The sequence below is a fragment of the Podarcis erhardii genome (genome assembly GCF_964252035.2).
Source record: "Podarcis erhardii genome assembly, chromosome: 7".
In the NCBI taxonomy this organism is placed as follows: Eukaryota; Metazoa; Chordata; class Lepidosauria; order Squamata; family Lacertidae; genus Podarcis; species Podarcis erhardii.
Genome location: NC_138511.1, coordinates 23796969 through 23819832, shown reverse-complemented (window position 1 = coordinate 23819832; position 22864 = coordinate 23796969). Strand labels below are relative to the sequence as shown.

The 22864-nt window shown below is 45.5% G+C and overlaps 2 protein-coding genes and 1 long non-coding RNA gene across 3 annotated transcripts in view; 2 read left to right on the top strand and 1 right to left on the bottom strand.

Moving 5' to 3' along the window:
- MMEL1 (membrane metalloendopeptidase like 1) overlaps positions 1 to 15918 on the top strand; it is a 58150-nt gene extending 42232 nt beyond the window's left edge. Inside the window, exon 24 of the transcript XR_014158743.1 lies at positions 15849 to 15918. The gene's annotated coding sequence lies outside the window, so the exon portion shown is untranslated. The remainder of the gene's footprint in view (positions 1 to 15848) is intronic.
- On the bottom strand, positions 8 to 15316 carry PRXL2B (peroxiredoxin like 2B). The gene is made up of 7 exons (XM_081871396.1): positions 15165 to 15316; positions 10973 to 11177; positions 9109 to 9160; positions 6892 to 6955; positions 6161 to 6236; positions 2927 to 3045; positions 8 to 205 (listed from the first exon to the last, which is right to left on the bottom strand). The coding sequence occupies exons 1-7, from the start codon at positions 15222 to 15224 to the stop codon at positions 179 to 181; spliced, it is 603 nt and encodes a 200-aa protein (XP_081727522.1). The 5' UTR covers positions 15225 to 15316; the 3' UTR covers positions 8 to 178.
- A 2529-nt stretch (positions 15919 to 18447) lies between the features above and the next one.
- On the top strand, positions 18448 to 22348 carry LOC309347101. Its single transcript, XR_014158851.1, has 2 exons — positions 18448 to 19463; positions 19497 to 22348. It is a non-coding gene; the product is annotated as an uncharacterized lncRNA (long non-coding RNA).
- Positions 22349 to 22864: the final 516 nt, after the last annotated feature.

Here is a 22864-nt window from a genome sequence, read left to right as displayed (position 1 = left end):
CCAGTAGCATGGTAACCAATTGGCAACAAGTTTATTCATTCTTCATCGGGCAGATTTACAAAACGGGACAGAACATCATCACTCTACTATGACAAACAGCTTGGTCTTCATTTGAAATGTGAAAAGGGGAGACGGGGAGGAGAACAAGAGGCTCTTAGCAGTTTGGTCTCTTTCTTCTTCATCTGCTACAGGCCTCGCTGGTGCACTGCAGAACAGAGAAAGGGACTTGGTCCAATTGTTTATTGCAAAATAAATACTCAGCCCCTTCCTCCCCCTCATCCCTGCACAATGCCTGGTATATTTAGCATCTTCAGATTTAAAATGCCATCTGTTTTTCTGTCTCAACTTCGCTAAAAATTGCTCTGTGACCTGTATTAAGTCGACACAAGGTTTCACCACCTAATTTTGAAGAGCCTAGTTTCCAATTGCACATTTGCTAGAGTCGTCATCAGATTCAAGAAGCCCTCCTTTTACAAGGGAGTATAGGAAGTTGCCTTAGGGACGCGGGTGGTGCTGTGGGTTAAACCACAGAGCATAGGACTTGCCGATCAGAAGGTCAGCAGTTCGAATCCCCGCGATGGGGTGAGCTCCCGTTGCTCTGTCCCTGCTCCTGCCAACCTAGCAGTTTGAAAGCACCTCAATGTGCAAGTAGATAAATAGGTACCACTCCGGCGGGAAGGTAAACAGCGTTTCCATGCGCTGCTCTGGTTCGCCAGAAGCTGCTTAGTCATGCTGGCCACATGACCCGGAAGCTGTACGCCGGCTCCCTCGGCCAATAAAGCGAGATGAGCGCCGCAACCCCAGAGTCGGTCATGACTGGACCTAATGATCACGGGTCCCTTTACCTTTACTATAGGAAGTTGCCTTAGGCTTAAACCAAGTTGGGACCATGGGGCCTACATAGCTCAGGACTGTCTGCAGCAGGGATGGGGTACGAATGTAAGAACCTTGCAGCTGGATCAGGCCAATGGCTCATCCAGTCCAGCATCCAATGGGAAGGGAAGCCTGCTGGCAGAACCCAAGGACCCTCCTCTGTGCTTCATAGCAAGTGGTATTAAGAGCTTTACTGCCTCTGACAGAGGAGATAGCATGTAGTCATTGTGGCTAGTGGCCTCATTCTCCAACTATTTGTCCCCTTCTTAAAGCTGTCCAAGTCGGCAATCATCACTACACCTTGTGGGAGTGAGTTCCATAGTTTAACCAGGCACTGTGTGAAGAAGTATTTTCTTTTGTCTGAACCTTCCAACTTCATTGAACCCTCCAACCTTCCAACTTCTAGAGTTATGGGAGAGGGAGGGGGAAAACTGTTTTGCACTTACTCTACACAATGCATCATTTTATTTATTATTTTTTCCATTAAGGTAATTAATTATTATTATTATTATTATTATTATTATTATTATTATTATTATTTCTACCCCGCCCATCTGGCTGGATTTCCCCAGCCACTCTGGGTGGTTTTCAACAGAACCTTAAAAACAGAATGAAACATCACCCATTAAAAACTTCCCTAAACAGGGCTGCCTTCAGATGTTTTCTAAAAGCCGGATAGTTATTTCCTTGACATCTGATGGGAAGGCCATACAATAAAATAAACTCATCTAAATAAAAACAAAACCAGAGAAAGAAAAAGCAAATGCAGAGCCCTCTCTCAAAGGTAGCTCTTAACCCTTGTCTCTCACAGAAAATGGTGGGCCCTCTCAGCTCTCACCTGGGAGCTTTCCTTTCTTCTCACAGTCTCTCACACTGCGAAGTCTTCCCTGCCTACACCTTGCATCATTTTAAACACCTTTAAAACACACCTGGGCAGCTCAAGTCAGCAGAGCATAGGACTCTTAATCTTAGGGTTGTGGGTTCGAGTCCTGTGTTGGACAAAATATTCCTGCATTGCAGGGGGTTGGATTAGATGACTCTTCTGGTCCCCTCCAACTCTACAGTAGTATGATTTCATGATCACATTGCCTCAGATTTGCCTTTTCCCTAAACTATGAAGCCTATACTGTTCTACATTTTCCTCACAGGGGATTTACCCCATCCCCTTGAACAGCTTGGTGGCCCTTTTTTGAACATTTCTCAGCTCTACAGCAGGCTTCCTCAGGCCCTCCAGATGTTTTTGGCCTACAACTCCTATGATCCCTAGCTAGCAGGCCAGTAGTCAGGGATGGTGGGAATTGTAGTCTCCAAACAGCTGGAGGGCCAAGTTTGAGGAAGCCTGATCTACAGTATCCTTTCTGAGGTAAGGCAACCAGAACTGTACACAGTACTCCAAATTCGTCCGTCCTGTAAATTTGTATGATGAAGTGCCAGTTCAGGACAAATTGATGTACTTCTTTCACACAGGATGTCGTTAAACTATGGAACTCCCTGCCACAAGATACATAGGGTTACCTTTTCCCAGTCCAAGAGGCACAATCCTGTGTGGGCAACCTTTCCAGGTCAACAAACTCATGGTGGATGGGACCAGATGCATGAGCATAGTTTGAGAAACCTTTCTGCCAGGCATATACAGTGGTACCTCAGGTTAGATATGCTTCAGGTTACATAAGCTTCAGGTTACAGACTCCGCTAACCCAGAAATAGTACCTCAGGTTAAGAACTTTGCTTCAGGATGAGAACAAAAATTGTGCAGCAGTGGTGTGGCAGCAGCGGGAGGCCCCACTAGCTAAAGTGGTGCTTCAGGTTAAGAACAGTTTCAGGTTAAGAACGGACCTCCAGAATGAATTAAGTTCTTAACCCAAGGTACCACTGTACACTCTCAAGGAGAGTGTGTGGCAAGGCTGGTAATGGGTGGGGCCCAAGGGCGAAGGAATAGGTGCAGAGGGCCTCATCTGGCTCCACCCCTGGACTACTGGTTTCATATGCTGTCCCCAAAGTCCTTGGAGGAAGGGTAGGAGCCAAGGGTGATCTCCAAGACAGAGCTGCTCACCTGAGGCTTTGCTCCTTCTTCTACATTTGCAGAGATGCCAAGGGCAGTGACAATAGACTCCAAGGGAAGGTAGTCACCGGGGGACTCTTGAGCAGAATACAAAAGCAGATTCTCCCCTCCTGGAATGAGAAGGGAAAGAGAGAGAAGAGGGAAACAGGTACTAGCTGTGGAACGCTGTGTTTCAGCCCCTGCTTTGCATGTAGAAGGTCGCAGGTTCAATGCCTGACATCTCCAAGTGGGACTGGGAGAACACCCTGTTTCTGAAGAGCCAGCCAGTGTGGGCCAGGCTTCCTCAAACTCCAGATGTCTTGAGACTACAGTTCCCATCATTCCTGACCACTGGTCCTGCTAGCAAGGGACCATGGGAGTTGTAGGCCAAAAACATCTGGAGGGCCGAGTTTGAGGAAGCCTGGCTGTAGGCAATGCAAGGCTGGATGGATCATCAGGTCTCCCCTCCCTTTAAATGTCATTCTGGAGGCACCAGGCTCCCTCAGCAGGAGAGATAGGAAGCAAAAGGCTTGTTGCATTTGAACCACCTCCATCAGCCACCTCCTGCCCCTGAACTATGCCAACTGTTCAATAGAGGAACAACTGTCTAGAAACTGGTGTGTTTTGAGTTTTGTTTTCCTCTTCCCTCCTCGTCCCTTTTCCCTTGTGTGTCGTTTGTTTGTTTGTTTGAGGAAGTGTCTTGTTTTGATTTCGTGTACGCCACCCTGGGAGCCTTTTTGGCAGAAGAGCGGGGTACAAACGCTCTAAATAAATATACAAAAATAAGGCAGATTCCTGTGTTCCTGTGAAATGTTTTCTGCCCTCATCTTGCTCCTGGAAGAGAGAAATGGACATCTATTAAGAACCCTGCTGGGTCTGTCTGTGGTAGCATCTTCTATTACACAGCAGCCAGCCAGTAGCTCTCCCATCAGATGTCAAGGAAATAAACATCTATCTGACTTTTAGAAAACATCTGAAGGCAGCCCTGTTTAGGGAAATTTTTAATATTTGATGGATTATTGTATTTTAATATTTTGTTGTAAGCTGCCCAGAGTGGCTGGGGAAACCCAGCCAGATGGGCGGGGTATAAGTAATAAATTTACTATTGTATTATTATTTTATTAAAGAAGCTAAGAATTGTCTAGTATGGGTAGCAGTAGCTTTCCCATAAATTTTTATCGATTTTCATACAATTAAAAAAATTCTATTCAGTTTTCAATACAATATTCCCTTTGCATTTTGACCTCCCATCCTTATTTCCATGGTGTTTCTGTTCAAATCCTTTATCTACTGCCTCAAATGTAATACTTATTTCTATAAGTATTTCATCACATTCCTTTATCATTCTCATTCCTTTGCTTATATTTCCAGTCCTGCCTACAATTTTGTTTGACTATAATATTTTCTCAGATCGTCCGAAAAGGGTCTCGGCTCTTCCACAAATATTTCGTCTTTTTTGGTCTCTTATTTTTGCCATCCATTTTACCATCTCCATATAGTCCAATAGTTTTAGAGTCCCACTCTTTCATTGGAACTTCTTTCATTTCTGCGCATATGGAATTCTGGCTGCGGCAGCAGCATACATAAACAACTTTTGACCAACTTTTTTGAGGCCTACCCCATTATTCCCAAAAGAAATGCTTCAGGCTTTTTTTGGGGGGGTGACTATTTTAACCATCTTTTTCAATTCATTATGTATCACTTTCCAAAAGCCTGTTGCTTTTTTTACAAGTCCACCACATATGAAAAAACGGCCCTTCAGACTTCTGCATTTCCAACATTTACTTTGATAGTGTCTTTTTTTAAAAAAAATAATTTTTATTAAGTTTTCTGACACATCACAACAAAAACAAAACAAACAGAACACAAAACAAAAACATATAAAACATGACTTCCCCTTACCTCCCTTTCCCTGCATCCTTATTTCACAATTCTTTAGCAACCCTTTGATCAATTTCCCTATTAATTCTCTTTAGATTAACTTAAAATTATTGTTTACAGCTGTAATTCTCTAATTCATACCCCTTGACATCTTAACGATCCTCAATTTTGCAAGAGTCTTTGAGATATATTTTGAATTTCTTCCAGTCCTCCTCCACTGTCTCTCCCCCCGGTCGCGGATTCTGCCGGTCATCTCTGCCAATCCCATGAATTCTGTCACCTTTGTCTGCCATTCTTCCAGAGTAGGTAGTTCTTGCGTCTTCCAATACTTTGCCAAAAGAATTCTTGCTGCTGTAGTTGCATACATAAAGAATGTCCTATCCTTCCTTGGCACCAATTGGCCAACCATGCCCAAGAGAAAAGCCTCCGGTTTCTTTGAAAAAGTCCACTTAAGGACTTTCTTAATTTCATTATAGATCATTTCCCAAAAGGCTTTAATCTTTGGGCAGGTCCACCAAAGGTGGTAGAAGGTTTACTTTGATAGTGTCTTGTACATCTTGGCCAGTTTATTAGTTGTTAAATACCATCTGTATATCATTTTCCAATAGTTTTCCTTTAACATGTAACAGGCTAGACTGGTGACTGGGAGCAGCTGCCGAGACCACATAACACAAGTCTTGAAAGACTTACATTGGCTCCCAATATGTTTCTGAGCACTATTCAAAGTGTTGGTGCTGACCTTTAAAGCCCTAAACGGCCTCAGTCCAGTATACCGGAAGAAGCGTCTCCACCCCCATCGTTCTGCCCGGACGCTGAGGTCCAGCGCCGAGGGCCTTCTGGTGGTTCCCTCACTGCGAGAAGTGAAGCTACAGGGAACCAGGCCAAGGGCCTTCTCAGTAGTGGATTCCAGCCTGTGGAATCCCTCCCATCAGATGTCAAAGGAATAAACAACTATCTGACGTTTAGAAGATATCTGAAGTTTTTTAATGACTGATGTTTTAATGCATTTTTAATCTCCTGTTGGAAGCCGCCCACAATGGCTGGGGAAACCCAGCCAGATGGGCGGGGTATAAGTTGTTGTTGTTGTTGTTGTATTTTATATCTACTCTCCACAACTTTTCCCTAGCAGCAGCTCTCCAGAGTTTCACGCAAAATTATTCTCCCAGCCCTACCTGCAGGCACTGAAGACTGAACCTGAAACCTTTTGCATGCAAATCAGATGCTCTACCACTGAGCTACATCCTTTCCCCAAAACAAGCTAATGTTATATATTTTCTAAGCCATTTATGTTGTCTTTGCAATGTGCAAAAAACCAATCCCCATTAACAGAAATTGAGCCATGGCAGTGGAAGGTTGCCCCCTTACCTTGGCCAACTATCAGCGTCCCACCGCTCTGCAGAAGATCTCCAGAAAAGTTGCCTTGAATACCAGCAGCGTTTGCCTGCAGGGGGGGTGAGGAGGAAAAGAAGATCAAAGCCCAGGCCCCAATCCCCATCCGTTAAAGAGGCTCTTTCAGAAGTTACCCTGCATCCTCCAAGTCCCACTGGAGGCCAAGTCTAAGGACAAACCTTCAGATTTCTGGAGGGTCCCTAGCTCAACGGTGAGGCCAAATGCTGGGGAAGTATCAGCTGGAACATTTTCCAGTGCTTTTGGAGACCATTTAAATGCAGTGTTTGAGGGGGCTCACAATGGAAATAGGAGCTGCTTGTTCCCCACCCCAAAATCTTTAAACATACTTTTTGCCAGCACAGCAAATCAGAAAAGTGACAAGCACACTTGGACTTGGTGGTTTGGGAATTGCCAATAAGGCTTTGAACAGGGATGCCAAGCCTCAAGCCCAGAAGTCAAATCTGGCCCTCCTGGCCTTTCCATCAGGCCCCTGGAGCTCTCCCAAGCTACACTATTCACCCATCCTGCTTTGTATCCTCCTTGAGACCTGTCTGGAGGGGACCACAAATTCACCGCAGCTAGTGCAAACAGGGCAGGCTAGGTGGACCACAGTCCTTCAATTTGATGTAGGGCATCATCCAATGTAACGAACAACCCCCAGGGATGTCAAACTGTTCCTCTGCTGGCAACAGTCTTCACCAACTGACCTTTGTGATGACCTGTCGGACAGGCTTCCCCAGAGCTGCAGGGACTATACTTAAGGCATTGTACCTAAAAGGAGGAAGGCAAATTAGAGTCAAAACATTAAGGACACAGGTGGAACATTATTTTCAAGAGTGATGGCTTTGCAGGCAGAAGGTCCCAGGTTCAATCCTAAGAATCTCTAGAGAGGGCTGGGAATGTCCTCTGTCTGCCATGCTGTAGAACCACTGCCAGTCAGTGTAGACCAGTATTTCTCAAGCTTGGGCCTCCAGCTGCTGTTGGACTACAACACCCATCATCCCTAGCTAGCAGGACCAGCTGTCAGGGATGATGGGAGTTGTAGTCCGGCAACAGCTGGAGACCCAAGTTTGAGAAACACTGGCATAGACCAGCAGTTCTCAACCTGTGGATCCCCAGATGTTGTTGGACTACAACTCCCATCATCCCTGAGCTCTGGCCTTGCTAGCTAGGGGTGATGAGAGTTGTAGTTCAACAACATCTGGGGACCCACAGGTTGAGAAAGGCTGGCATAGACTGTCTAAGGTCACTTCCTGTGTTCTTAAGACTGCACGCCCCAGCTTTTGGTATGGAGGTTTGTGCAAATGGCATCCTGAAATTCTCTAACTGATTCAATGGCTAGAGAAATTGAGAAGGGGTGGCATTTTGCCAAATGTCTCCAGGAGGAGGAGATGATATCTAGGTTTCTTAGGGGTGGGGTTCACCATTAGCAGTGGTAAGAACAGTTTTATTTTCTGGTGCTGTTGCAAGTGCAGAAACCGTGTTGAGAGCATGGCTATTATTTTGCAACCTCCACAATGCTCTGGACCTAGCATCATTCCAATATTCTTTGAGGAAGACAGGAGAACTAGCCCCGCTGTACATCGGGAAGGGCTGTGTGGAGAGAGTCTCTTCCTTTAAATTCCTAGAAGTTTATCTCAGTGAAGACTTTACTTAGAAAATAAATACAACCCAGGTGGTTAAGAAAGCCCAACAGAGACTCTATCTCCTCAGAATATTGCAGAAGAATGATGTCAATCAACATTTGATGATCTCCTTCTACCAGTCCACAATAGAAAGTGTCCTTTCATACTGCATCACGGTGTGGTACGCTGGTTTGACATCAACTGATAGAAATAGCCTACAGAGGGTGGTGAATACAGCACAAGATATTATGGGCTGTCCCTTGAATCTGCTGGATGAAATAGCAGAAGAATGGTGCCTCAGAAGAGTGAGGAAAATTCTCAGGGATGATTCATACCCTGGCCGGCACTTTCTCGATCTCCTGCCCTCAGGCAGAAGATATAGAAGCATGATTAGTCGCACCAACAGGGTAAAGAACAGCTTCTATCCCTGGGCTGTTAGGCTGCTGAATGAAAAGATAACAACAGGGCAACGGACTTTTGGGTTTGGTGGGTGTACGTCAGTAAACGAGGGGAATTAAGACTAAGAGAGCTGAGTGGGGGGTGTTCGTGTAATCTCACTGTATACAAATTGTACAAGTGACAATAAAGTATTTCAATTTCAATATGTTTATGGGGAGAGTGGAAGTAGCCGCCACATAAAAAAAAGAAAGAAAAAAGTGCAGAATATTTTTGCGTGCGTGCAGGACAAAGTATGCAGTGTAAGTCTGCATATAGACTAGCCTACTGTGCAAAGGCAAGCTTTGTATTAGTAGCTCCACCCACTTTGGCCTCTGGCCCCTCCCACCACTGCTGCACGGTCCCTGGAAGGTGGCCCAGAAGGAATTGTGGCCCTCATTCCATCAAGAAGAAAAGAGCCAGACACATTTTTAAAACCCCAAAGTTCATATTTCAGAAAAATAGCCTGAGTTATCTGAGGGGCAAGGGGAAGAGCCACAGACCTTTGCCTAGGTTAAACTGTGCAGAATCTCTCGCCAAGGTCACAGCTTCGATCTCCGTGTGGGACAGCTGCATATTCCTGCATTACAGGCGGTTGGCCTAGATGATCCTCGGGTTCCCTTCGAAATCTACAATTCTATGGCACTGTGGCCATGATGCAAAGCATACTTGATAGGGAGACAAATGATCGATTTTTATGACCCACCTTATTTTAGTGGTTGTAATATGTTTCAAACCGTTTTCAATGTTGTGTTTTAATGTTGTAACCTGCCCTGAAACCTTACGGTGGGTAACTAATAAGAACAATAATGCTCAATGGGACTTTCCACGTCCACAAACACACATGCTAAAAATGCAACAAACCTTTTGAATCCAAGATCTTGGTAGCACTGTTTGGTTTCATCCAGATAGAGTTCTGAAAGAAGACCAGAAGTTACTCAATGCAAAGACTAACATTTCCTGCCATCTAAAAGCCTGGAGGAGCATCCGTTGTTACTCCTACTCAGAGTAGACCCATGGGAATTAATGATGACTAACTGCTGCCAGGCTGCCTCAGTGCGAAAGAGATAATAAACAGGTCCATTCTATCTGCTTTCCTGAAAGTCCAGTTCCATCAGTCATATCCTATCCCCTGAACTGTTTCTGTGTCAGCCGCTCATGACAAGAGCTACTATTTAAGAACTGGTACCTGGGTTTGTTTGGTTTCCTCTTCCCTCCCTGTCCCTTTTTCCTTTTCTGTCATTTTTTTTTTTTCAGATTCCAAGCCTGTGGGCAAGGGCTATTTTGTTTTACTGGCAGTACGTAAGCCCCCCGGCAGTCTTTTTCAGCTGAAGAATGAGGCATAAATGCTCTAAATAAAAATAAACAACTTAGGTCTATTAATTTCAAGGGGCCTACTCAAAGTTGAACTTAGCTGGATGCAAACCACTGCATTTGTTGGGCTCAATTTATACCCTATGCTTCTTTGTCTCAAAAGACAGGAGAAAGTCATGAAGGCATCCACCTTTCACGAAATACAAAGCCAACACAATTTCACACAAGATGGGAAACCTGTGACCTTCCCAGATATTGTTAGACTCCCACTCCCACCATCCCCAGTTCGCAGAGGCTGATGGGAGCTGGAATTCCAACAAGATCCGAAGGGCACCATTCTTACACATAAGCTAAGATTAAAAACAAACAAAACTGTTCTATACAATTTTAATGTGGGGTGGAGGTTTCCAGCAACCTTGCATAGGTCTAGCAAGGCAGATACTGCTCACATGCCAGGCACAGAGGATGATTGGCTGGACAGTCAAACTTCTGCATTCTTGCTTTGAGCCGAGGTGGGCAGGGGCAGCCAGCAGTTAGATTGGTGGGTTGTAAGCTGAGCCTTCCCTATACGAGTGGCATGTCAGTAGAGGCATATGTAATCGAGCTGGAAAGGATATCTGCTGCCACAGCATCCCTGACTGGCTAGCCAGCCAACCTCTGTTGACAACATCCCCAATTGGCTAGCCAGCCAACCTTTACTTGCAGCTTTCCTGATTGGTTGTACTTCCAAAGTCAGCTTCAACACATCTCCAAACAAAGGAGAGACCATGTGCTCAGCTGTCAAACAGCAGGTTTCCTTAAGCCAGGCATGGCCAAGCTTGGCCCTCCAGCTGTTTTTTTTCCCTTTTGTTCAATTTTATTTATTTTGTTTAAATAAGTAGTTCATAAAAACAACAACCAAAAAGAAAAATAGATTGAAGACACTCCAAAAATATTGAAAGCAAATATTACATACTTATCGTGTAATATTCCCCACCCACCCACAGCTTCCCTCCACCACAATTCTACTTCTTTGAATCTCTATTTCCACTTTTATCTTTGCATCCCAAATGTATCATTCTTTGTGTTTCTTTTATCTTTTATCTTTTCCAAATCATAGATATACTTTACATTTTTATTCTAGGCATATTAGAACAATATTTTAACATATAATCTTCAAAACATTTCCATTCTTTTTTAATTTTTGATTTGACTGATATCTTATGATTGATATCAATCGTAGGATATCGGCCCGCCAGCTGTTTTGGGACTACAACTCCCATCATCCCTAGCTAACAGGACCAGTGGTCAGGGATGATGGGAACTGTAGTCGCAAAACAGCTGGAGGGCCAAGTTTGGCCATGCCTGCCTTAAGCACCCCACAAAAGGTCTGTTTCCCGCTTCCTTCGTGGGGCTCCTACGATCCAAGACCTACCTCCCGCAAAGTAATTTCCCTCCAGAAACTCCTGCAGGCCTAGGCTTTCTGGCGCAACACCTATTAAGCGGACACCGTTACTCTCCAGCACCTCTCTCAGCTTGCTGGTTTCCTTGGCAATCCAGCGGCACACCTGGCACCCGAGGCGGCGCAAGAACAGCACCACGCAAGGACAGTCCCTCCAAATGCTCCTCAGCTCCACCACCTGAAAAAACCAGACAAGATCATAAAAGTGGCTGTCCGCACTTGTGGAACATGATGAGGCTTGAATGCCCAGCGAGAGAGCTCTTGGATAATAAAGTGGGCATAACAGGGGCTTGATCCTTATTTTTTGCAGAGCCAGATTTCTCAGACACCTGAGAAATGTAGGAAGATGTCTTCCACCAAGTCCATCTAACACAGAATTGTTGGTTCTGGCTCCCTCCAGAAGTTTCTGGACTACAAATCCCATCACACTGGCTCTCTAGTTGTTTCTGGACTACAACTCCCATCATCCTGGCCATTGGCCATTCTTGCTGAGGATGATGAGAGTTGGAGCCCAGTAACATCTGAAGAGCGTCATGATTGCCCTACATTGACTACCTGTGGCACTTCAGAGCTTCAGTCTATCCCAGCCCTACCTGGAGCTGCCCGGCACTGAACCATACATGCAAAGCAGATATTCTTTCCCTTGAAGCCTTGGCCTGAAGGTGCATAGGAAGCTGCCTTGTGCAGGGACGGACTTTGCCTCTCTTGCTCCATGTTGTCTACTCACTGACAAGACAGCAGATCAGCATGGACGGGAGTATTTCCCTGGAGATTCCAGGGACTGAACCTGGTACCTTCTGCATCCAAAGCATATACTAAGCTGTTGAGCCTCAGCCTCACAATTAAGGAGGAAAAAACCAAAGGCTTCATGTGGAAGGTGCCGCTTAAACCAAGGTTTATATGCAGAAGCTTTGGCTCTCCAAATATTGTTGGACTACAGCTCCCATCAGCCCCAGCAAGCATGGCCAATGGTCAGGGATGATGGCAAATGTAGTCCAACATTTGGAAGGGAAAGGGTTCCCCACTTTGACATCATCTGTGACATAGGTAGTGTCACAGCATGGAAAGGGGTCCAACAAGGACTTTGACAGGTGGGCAGGACAAACCACCTGTCCATCATCGGCTGGGGTCCTCACAACATCAGGTGGGTGATGTGTGGGTTGTCCCTGCCGCCTGCCAATGGTGGCCCACAGTGGTCAGGACAGAGCAGAATCAGGCTTGCAGAGCCAAAGAGACCCCCCAGTCCTGCTCTGCAGAATCGGCGTTTTGAAAGGGAGCCCAAGCTTTAGACTGAAAGAGTGGGAAGGTAATTGCTGGGATGCGGTGTTGACAAACTGTGAAATCCTGACAACGGCAGCTCAAGCAACAGCCTGGCAGATGGTCAAAGCACAACTCACAAGACTAGTCCTACAAAACTCTAACGTAACAGGCAGGAGTGTCCCCAGATGGATTTCACAAGCAATGTTTTATTTAGTGGTGACCAAGGAAGGCCAGGCTGAGGAATGCACAGGTCTCGGCACATGCAGGGCTTTGCCCAGGTGCTAATCAGCTGATAGATGGTGCCTGCACGTCCCTTTCAGTCGAGCCCAATCATCAGCTCTGCAGCTGGCATGTCAGGTATAAAGGTAAAGGTAAACCATTAGGTCCAGTCGTGGCCGACTCTGGGGTTGCGGCGCTCATCTTGCTATATTGGCTGAGGGAGCCGGCATACAGCTTCCAGGTCATGTGGCCAGCATGACTAAGCCGCTTCTGGCGAACCAGAGCAGCACACGGAAACACTGTTTACCTTCCCGCCGGAGCGGTACCTATTTATCTACTTGCACTTTGACATGCTTTCAAACTGCTAGGTTGGCAGGAGCAGGGATCAAGCAACGGGAGCTCACCCCGTTGTGGGGATTCGAACTGCCAACCTTCTGATCGGCAAGTCCTAGGCTCTGTGGTTTAACCCACAGCGCCACCCGTGTCCCAGGTATGTCAGGTATAGGGCAGGCATAATGGCTTGGCTAAACAACAACAACAACCAGCCAGGTGGACCAACTCAAGAGACCTAGTGGGTCTAATTAAGCCAACAAGCCAGATGTTCTGCACCACTGGTTTATTGCATGATTGTGCCCTACAGATCTTGTTTTTCCAAATAGTATGTACCAAACAAGGTAAATAGCATGTGTTCTATGTAAGTAGAAACTAGGAGCGGTGCTAATTAAGGCAGCTGCTTTCTCCCTATTGGGAAAGGGCATCTTTGCAAATCATTATTTAAGAAACCCGACCTTGGTAGTTTCACACCACCTGGTACTGTATCTGGCCTCTGTGCACCCAAGCAGAGTGTGAAAAGTATAGCCCTCTTCCAATATCCATCTCCAAGACCTGCGGCTCAAGAGGAATGGGGGTCATTAGGACAAGTGTTGAAAATAAAACTGCCAGGATCATAGGTCTCTTGGAAGACCTGGGATAGCTCAGTCAGTAGAGCATGAGACTCTGGATCTCAGGGTTGTGGGTTTGAGTCCCACCTTGGGCGAAAGATTCCTGCATTGCAGGGGGTTGGATTAGATGTCCCTTGGGGGTCTATTCCAACTTCACAATACTATGATTCATAATGCCTTTGTACAGATCTAGGGTACAACTGCACTTGGAATGCTGCATGCATATGTTTTAAGAGTCAGAAAAAAGTTTGGAAAGGACAGTAAAAGTGATCGAGGTAACTCTCATTTCAGATATTCCTCAAATGCATCCTTGGACAAATAAGCAATACTCTTAAGAAAATTGCATTTATAATTGTGGCAGCATCTACATTGCACTTGAGAAAACAAGTCTCTGTCTCCAAGGGGATACAATCTAGAAACAGACACAAAGGGAAACCACAGAAGAAAGGGTAAAAGAGGGAATAATGGGCATTAATTTTACAGATTTTATAAATAATAATAATTTCAATTAAATTATAATATTTAGACCCCTCTATGTGGTATACATAAAAACTGGACAGAACACAGCCAAAATTGGCAGAGCTATTTAAAAACCACACACAAAGATAATAATTAAAATACAGATAAAATCTGCAAAACTTTCACAACAAATATAGGCAGCTAAATCATATGTTTGGGTAGTCTTGCTGAAATAATGAAGTTTCCAGCAGGGGTCAAACTCAATATAGCATAAGCTTATACCAGCGCGATACTGTGAATTAAGTGCTAAGTTATCTCAGTCTCTATTCCTTCTCTATGGCCCTAGAGCAGGCAAGAGGCTGCAAATCCTACACAAACTCACCTAGAAGTAAACCTCACTTAACTAGCAGGACATAATCCTGAATCAAGACAGATATGGTTGCATTATTAACCAAGCACAACATGCCGTTTTGGAACTATCATTCACAAAGCCCAGAGTTCAGATCTCACCCATTGTAAGGCAAGCTTCTCTCAGCCCTACAACCACTCACCACAGAAGTTTCTGAAATATGGGAATAAAACTAATTGGGCCTTAGGACTGTTGGTGAGTCAGACCACACAGAGTGGTTTTCAACCCGCCAGAGTGCAGAATAATGAGGATAGCAGGATGCTAGGTTTGCTAAAAAAAAAAAAAAAGATGTCACGTCGTTCCAGTACAGCTAGCTAACCAACAGATACAACGCACAGCTCCTTTCCTCTTCTGGAGGAAAGATGAGAAAGCAACCAAATTAAGCCACCCCTGCAGAGTGGACCAGCTTCAAACCCTCCCTGATCCGCTTCCATCACTGCTCCCCGCCCCCTTAAAGCAAAGAGCATGTCAGTTCTGCGCTGAAGACGCCCAAAGACAACGAACAACAACCTCTTAGAAATTGGAGACGAATAACTCAGTCGGTTAGCTGGTTAAACCAGAGTTCAGCAGCAGAGCTCATGCCTTTTGCATGCAAAGGTTCTGGGTTCAGCCCCCAGGACCTCTCGTTAAAAAGGATCAAGCAGCAGCAGGAGAGGACGACGACAGCGTTTCTCCCAGGACTCTTGAGGGGCGAACAGGCTGGCTGAGCGCAAGGCAAGAGTATCGGAATATCTAGGCAGTTACAAAACCACAACGCTTTTCCATGCAGGTAGCTGAGAATTTCAAGCGACTTGCCATATCGCACCGTTTGCTATGCAGCTTCGGAATTACAAAATCGCAACACACAAGCCCCGCCGTCTTATGTAAAGGGTCTCACCTCCCCACTGACTGCATGCTTCAGCGTGTTGGCTCCCACTTTGGCTAAATCCACCGCCATCTCTGCTCTTCTTAAACTGCACCCTTCTCCTTGCGTCTCGCGCTCCCTTTCCCTTTATGGGCTCTGCGTCAGCTGATAGAAAAGCCACGCCCCCTGGCTTCTGCAAGTCTCCCTCCTCCGGGACTCCTTATGCATATGCATAACCTGGGCGGAGCTAGCCAGCAGCTCCAGACAGGGAGGAGATATCTCCCCCCCCCTCCCCGAAGAGGAACATAGATATTAAGAAGCATCTGGTGGCGGCAGAAAGAGCTGTTAGCTGCATGTTGAGAGCTGAGCAGGGGCAGAAGCGGGTTAGCAGGGCAAAGGACAGGCGGAGTGGCGGAGCTTCATGATCCGACACCTGGGGGCCGAGAGCAGGCGGGGGCGGGGCTGGCACGTATCCCAGGGGCGTGGCATGCCACCTGCGGGGGTGTGGCTCCAGCGCAGGCTGGGGGGCAGCTGCGATGGCACCCCACCGGGATCGCGCTGCCGGGGACGGTGCACTCCCCCTGCACCCCTCTTCCTCCACCAGTGCTCCCTTGCAGAACTACAATTCCCAGCACCCTTATCAAACTACAGTTCCCAGGGTTTTCTGGGGAAAGTACTGTAGAAGCATAGAACTGTAGACTTGGAAGGAATCCTGAGGGTCATCTAGTTCAGTGTTTCCCAACCTTGTGCCTCCAGCTGTTTTTGAACTACAACTCCCATCATCCCTGACTAGCAAGACCAGTGGCAAGGGATGATGGGAATTGTAGTCCAAAAACAGCTGGAGGCACAAGGTTGGGAAACACTGACTAGTTCAGTGTTTCCCAACCTTTGGTCTCTAGCTGTTTTTTGGACTACACTTCCCATCATCCCTAACCACTGGTCTTGCTCGCTAAGTATGATGGGAGTTGTAGTCCCAAAACAGCTGGAGACCCAAGGTTGGGAAACACTGATCTAGTTCAACTCCCTGCAATGCAGGAATCTCATTCACACACGACAGCAAACTTTGCTTTAAAACCACCCAGGAAGGCGAGTCTTTAATGCTTTAATGGCATGGGGTGGATGTGACCAACAACAGTGGCAGTGGTGGAGACTTCTGGGTAGAAGCCCAGAAGCTGGGGCGTGCAGTCATAGAGGAGGTGCAATCCTCTAGATACAGCCCAATATATTTCAACCATCAAATGGCTGGGTAAAGGGGAATGTTATTAGGGTCACAGCTTAGTGCTGTATAGGGGACGTGGGTGGCGCTGTGGGTTAAACCACAGAGCCTAGGACTTGCTGATCAGAAGGTCGGCGGTTTGAATCCCCATGATGGGGTGAGCTCCCATTGCTGGGTCCCTGCTCCTGCCAACCTAGCAGTTCGAAAGCACATCAAAGTGCAAGTAGATAAATAGGTACCGCTCCAGCGGGAAGGTAAACGGCGTTTCCGTGCACTACTCTGGTTCGCCAGAAGTGGCTTAGTCATGTTGGCCACATGACCCGGAAGCTGTACGCCGGCTCTCTCGGCCAATAAAGCAAGATTAGCGCCGCAGCCCCAGAGTCAGCCACGACTGGACCTAATGGTCAGGGGTCCCTTTACCTTTACCTTTTAGTGCTGTATGTTGAGTCAGACCATTGGCACCGCCTGGCAGCAGCGTTTCAGACAGGGTTCTCTGCCAGCCCAGTTTGTAGAAGCTGAAGATGGAGCTTCTGGGCTACTTCTCTTTTCTCTGGGATTGTGTGTTTGTGCGACAGGCCTGAAAGTTAATAATGTGGGTGACAGATTCACCTCAGCAGGGAGGGTATTCCACAAATGGGGAGCCACTACCAGGAAGGCCCTGTTGTGGGTCAATGCTAACCAGCTAGTCCTCACCAGCAGCACCAATAATGGGACACTGTCAATTCCCATGGTGTCTTGGCAGGAACTTTGTGTGTGAACAATGCTGTAATATGCTTGAGGGGCGTTATTTAAAAGTTGCTTTTCTGGTCTATTTTAGTTTATGGGGAGCAATAAAGCACATTGATCTGCCAGATGCTCAGTACGAAACTCTGTTGCCTAGCAACCGCTTCAACTTTAGCAGGTACCTATGTATGACAGCCCCCGGGAGGGAGGAGGTCAGCTACTCTGTTACTTAGCCAGGGTTCTCCCATTTCTCCAATCTTAAATTCAGTTCTCCATATTTCTGCAGCAATTTGTGGTTGATTCGTTTTTATATCCTCCTGAAAATTCATCAGCATTTCAGTACAAATTTATTCTACTCTATTCTGCCTGAGTCAGACTCTGTCTGGACTAGATCACCTTTGAGGACTTTTCTGACTCTACAATTACGGTATATGATTCTCTTAATAAATGCATTTTTGTACATACTTTTGACTAAGGCAGATATTTTTGCCAGCAATTGTGCCTAATGTAATGCATTTTAGTATGTTACTTTCACTGATAGGTTATTTTTTTCCGCACTTTCCTCTGATGTACACATTCTTGTAAACATTGCAAGGCTGGAGAACTGCTTTGCAAAATTCAGATATGTGGAAATTTCAAAGGTTCTCATGATGTTTTGAAATGTGCAAATTTGATAGAATTTGCTTTACATGCAAATGAGTTTAATTTCTCCCCCAACCCTGTCTCCAACTCAGTCTCTTCATTACTGCTAATGGCTCTACTCTGAGTAAGTCTAACTTTGGATACAACCCAAGTGTTCTCATCCTGGTAGCTAAATAGGAATCTGGGGAATCAGAATGTTCAAGATTACCATTAAAAGAACATGAAGCTGTCTTTCCTGGGAGTATCGTAGCCACACAGAAAATATGAATCAAGTTGTTGTAGTTGTTTTTTCATTTTTTTAAAAAAGACTAGTTTACTTCAAATTACAAAATATTATTTACAAAATAAGAAGAAATGGTGTAAAAGCAAAAAACAGACAAAAAAAGACACAATACAGTACAGTGGTGCCCCGCAGGATGAATGCCTCGCAAGACGAAAAACCCGCTAGACGAAAGGGTTTTCCGTTTTGGAGGTGCTTCGCAAGACGAATTTCCCTATGGGCTTGCTTCGCAAGCCGAAAATGTCTTGCGAGTTTTTCCGACTTTTTTCCCCTTCCCCCCCTTTTTCTAAGCCACTTATCCGCTTATCCGCTAAGCCGCTAAAAGCCGCTAAAAGCCGCTAAGCCGCTAATAGTGCTAATCCGCTAAGCCGCTAATGGGCTTGCTTCGCAAGACGAAAAAACCGCTATTCGAAGAGACTCGCGGAACGGATTCTTTTCGTCTTGCAAGGCACTACTGTATTGGTAATTTCAATAAGTAAAGACACAGACTGTGCACCAACATACATTTAAACCATATTTAAAACACATCTTCCCCCTGCAATCTTAGGAACTATAGTTTATCCTCACAGATCTACAATTTCCAGCACCCTTAATCACAGTAGACCCAGAACTTACACTGTGATTACGTTCCGAGAATAGCTCGTAAATCCATAATCGTGTATAGTCAAATTGCATTGGGTGCAATGACAGGGGGGATTGCCAAAGTTATTTTCCCGGGTGCTCACCCCCTTTCCAACCCTATTATATTATATTATATTAAAGGTAAAGGTACCCTGCCCGTACGGGCCAGTCGTGTCCGACTCTGGGGTTGCGCACCCATCTCACTTAAGAGGCCGGGGGCCAGCACTGTCCGAAGACACTTCCGGGTCACTTGGCCAGCGTGACAAGCTGCATCTCGTGAGCCAGCGCAGCACACGGAAACGCCGTTTACCTTCCCGCTAGTAAACGGTCCCTATTTATCTACTTGCACCCGGGGGTGCTTTCGAACTGCTAGGTTGGCAGGCGCTGGGACCGAGCAACGGGAGTGCACCCCGCTGCGGGGATTCAAACCGCCGACCTGACGATCGGCAAGTCCTAGAAGCTGAGGTTTTACCCACAGCGCCACCTGCGTCTATATTATATTATATTATATTATATTATATTATATTATATTATATTATATTATATTATATTATATTATCAAGTGCATAAAACTGAATATGCACAAGTTAAACATGCGCAAGTTGCAGGTCTACTGTACAGTGTCCCAGGAATCTTTGTGCAGGGAGAAAAGTGCTTTATGCGCATGGCATGTTTGCAGCGATCATCACATTTCAAAAACATTCTTAGACTTCAAAGGAGCATGCTTTCCCTTACAAAATCTTGCCGACATGATTATTATTATTTTTAACCTGTCCCCTTGGAGAAGAGGTGCCACCATTCTCAAGGAGCTTTCCTGGCGCCCAGTAAGTGAGGGAAGGAACCAAACGCTGTACAATTTATGTCATAGAACTTATACCCCCAGGCTCACATGTATCAACAATAATTCGCATTTCAAAAAGTCTTGACATCATTCCAACTCATCATGGTTGATCATTAACAAGTGGCAATTGAAGCATTATGGATGGATAGATGGGAAGTACCCTTTAGAAGGCACTTTGATCTGTTGTCAGGATCTTTGCAGCCACTGTGCTTCCAGGAAAGGGCATAGTCCACCCTGAAGTGCTTTGCCTTAGGCCCATCCCAAAGGCATGAGACTTCTTTGAACATAAGAAGAACCCGGCTGGATCAGACCAAAGGCCATCTAGATTCTGTCCTCAAAGTGGTCAACCATACGTCTATGGGCTACACCCCATACCTTCAAGATCAGATACAGTAGGCCTCTGAATACCAGTTCCTTGATAGCAATAGGTAAGCAATAGGCATCCCGTCCTGAGTTTGTGCAGTGCTTACACATCTTCCCATGAATCAGTTGTTCATCCCACACATTTCAATGCATTTCCTTGTGATTTCTTAACCACAAAAGTCTCTCTCCATATTTTTTTAAAAAGTGGATTTGTTGCACCCAGGCAACTGAATGCCTGAATCCATTTTAACTGAGCGAGCCTAAATTTCAGGTTTGCACCTGAACTCTTTCTGCAAAATAGTGATCATATGACAGCACCATGGGAAAAAAGTGCCAAGATCTTGTGACCCCCTTAATGCATTAGCTTCTGATCTGTAACCAAGGGCAATTCAAGGTGATGAGTATCTATTCTATAGTTTAGAAATTGTTGGTTTGCTCTGCATTTGGACATGCCTTAAGATATTGTCACCAAATTTTGCACAAAGGTTCCTGAGTTCCAACAGTAGGCCTTCCTCTACATCTGGATACATCTGGGCTCTGTTTGGATCAAGAAGGTACACTCAACCTTGCAGAACTGAACTTTTTTTTTGTGCTTTCTTAGAATTTCCCAAGGAAAGCCCAAGGCACGAGGCTGCTATTTCATTATACAGTGGTACCTCTGGTTGAGAACGGGATCCGTTCCGGAGCCCCATTCGCAACCTGAAAGGAACACAACCCGTATCTGTGCATGTGCAGGTCGCGATTTTTGCACATGTGTGTGACATCATTTTGCGCATCTGCACATGCGCGAGTGGCAAAACCCAGAAGTAACCCTTTCCGGTACTTCCGGGTCACTGAGCGATGCAACTGAAAAAATGTATCATGAAGCAAACGTAAAAAGAGGTATGACTGTAGTGTTCTAAATGGCTTGGGACCAAATTACTTGAAGGACCATCTTCCTCTCTTATGTGAATCTGCTCAGCTTTTCGGAATGGCACTTGTGTCCTTCTTGCATGTGCCATTGGCATGGCAAGACAGGAGAGGCCATCCCATGCAGTGGTGCCTCATATGGGGAAGGTCCATGGCTCAGTGGTAGAGCACCTGCTTTGCATGCCGAAGGTCCCAGGTTCAATCCCCAGCATCTCCAGGTAAGGCTAGGAGAGACCCATACCAGAAATCAATGCAGGCAACACTTAGTGAGCTAGATGGACCAATGGTCTGACTCAGTCCAAGGCATCTTCCTATGTGGAACCCCCTGCCTCAGGAACTTGAGTTCCCTTATTCCTTATTTGTGCTCTACAGTTAGTTGAAAACATGCCTTCTTAAACTTAATTGGGAATGCCGTTCTTTCATCTGATGTTTCATTTGTTTTGGCTGCTGTTTTCATAGAATCATATAATTGCAGAGTTGGAAGGGACCCCCGAAGCTCATCTAGTCCAACCCCCTGCAATGCAGGAATCTCCACTAAATCCTACAAGATAGCTAGCTATCCAACCTCTTCTTAAAGACCTCAAAGGGAGGAGACACCACTGCCTCTTGCGAGAGTCTGTTCCACTGTTGAACAGCTCTTTGCTTTTAGTTGGGTCATTTCTGTTTTAATAGTTGGGTCACTGTTTTGGCTTTTAATATTTGATTTTCTATTTGTAAGCCACTTTGAGCAACTCGCTTGTGGAGGAAGAAAATAAGGTAAAATTTTATATATATATATATATATATATATATATATATATATATATATATGCACACACACACACACACACACAAATAAATAGAAAATTATTTACACACACTCACACCACCATTTAATTTATGTTAATATTAATTCTTAAGCAAAGGATCAAAGCAACAATAGGGTAAGAGAGAGCAAGAACAGAACACCATGTCAGTTATGCATAGGGTTGTAATGGCATGTTTCAGCTGTACACTTTTATTTATGATTGCATTTATAATCCACTTTCCTCCAAGGAGCTCAAAGTGGCCTACATGGTTCTTCCCCCTTTCCATATTATCCTTACAACAATGAAAAAGGTGTGGGATTTGAACTGTGATTTCCCAGGTTCTAGTCCAGCACTCTAACCACTACACAACACAGCCTACAAAACACATGCAGATATAAATACAGAATCACTATGAAATTTTGTTAACTGCAGGTGGTGGCTGCAAGCCTGAGAGTTCTCATCCCATCCCTTGGCCCATTTAGTTGTTCTTTTTAATGCAAATCTCTCCCATAATATATATGTAGCTAGTCAACGGAAATTACTCTCTGCTTTTCCAGAGGTCACCTTGTTCTTAGGAACTGAAGGTTTCACATTATTCTGAACTGAACACCTACAAGGCATTTGGGTCTTCAGCTGGGGACTTTGCCAGAGATATGCACACGATTCACCCTCTGTGATAGTTTACCAAAGGAAGGAACTGCTGCCTTGCTGTTTCCTGTTCCACACTGCTATTGCTCTGCAGCACCACCACTGCAGCTGGCCAGAGAGTAGAACTGCAGCTTCTAATTCAGCAGGTGCTCAAAGTTCTTACAAAGCCAGTTGGGTTCCAACCAATCAAATAACACAGGAGTAGGAACATTAGGCCCAGGGAACAAATGCCGGCCTCACCTGAGTTACCTGAAGAGTGGCAACTGCTCATTTCCAGACAACCAGACTCACCTTTCCTCCAAACCATGTTGAAACGTTGGATGAAATCAGTTCCTTCTGGTCTCCATGGTCCAATTCATCCAAAGAAGGCCAATGCTGGAATGTCCAGCTGCTGTAGTATTCTAAGCCTCTCTGTCTAGACCTCTAAGCTCTGAAATTCTGATAATGGGTCTTGCCAGCTTGCATGAGGATAGAGATGGGTCATGCATAAAAACTAGCCTGCTGAATGAAGGCAAATGTGATTTTTGTTGCCCACCTTTCTACTCCTGCCTCTGGCCCTCTGGTATGTGGCCCCCAAAAGTTTGCCTGGAAGGGAATGTGGCCCTTGGACTGTAAAACGTTCCCCACCTCCGACTTAAGAGACATGTGGCCCTTGGGCTGAAAAAGTTTCCCAATTCCTGGTCTGTGGTTATCTTGATATCT

Bases quoted from the DNA above. Each gene is read 5' to 3' on its own strand.
- PRXL2B (XM_081871396.1), bottom strand. From the start codon at position 15,224: ATGGCGGTGGATTTAGCCAAAGTGGGAGCCAACACGCTGAAGCATGCA. The intron at 11,178-15,164 runs GTGAGACCCTTT...TGGTTTTTTCAG, and splicing joins AGCATGCAGTCAGTGGGGAG to GTGGTGGAGCTGAGGAGCAT. The intron at 9,161-10,972 runs GTAGGTCTTGGA...GTCTTCTTTCAG, and splicing joins GGGAAATTACTTTGCGGGAG to AACTCTATCTGGATGAAACC.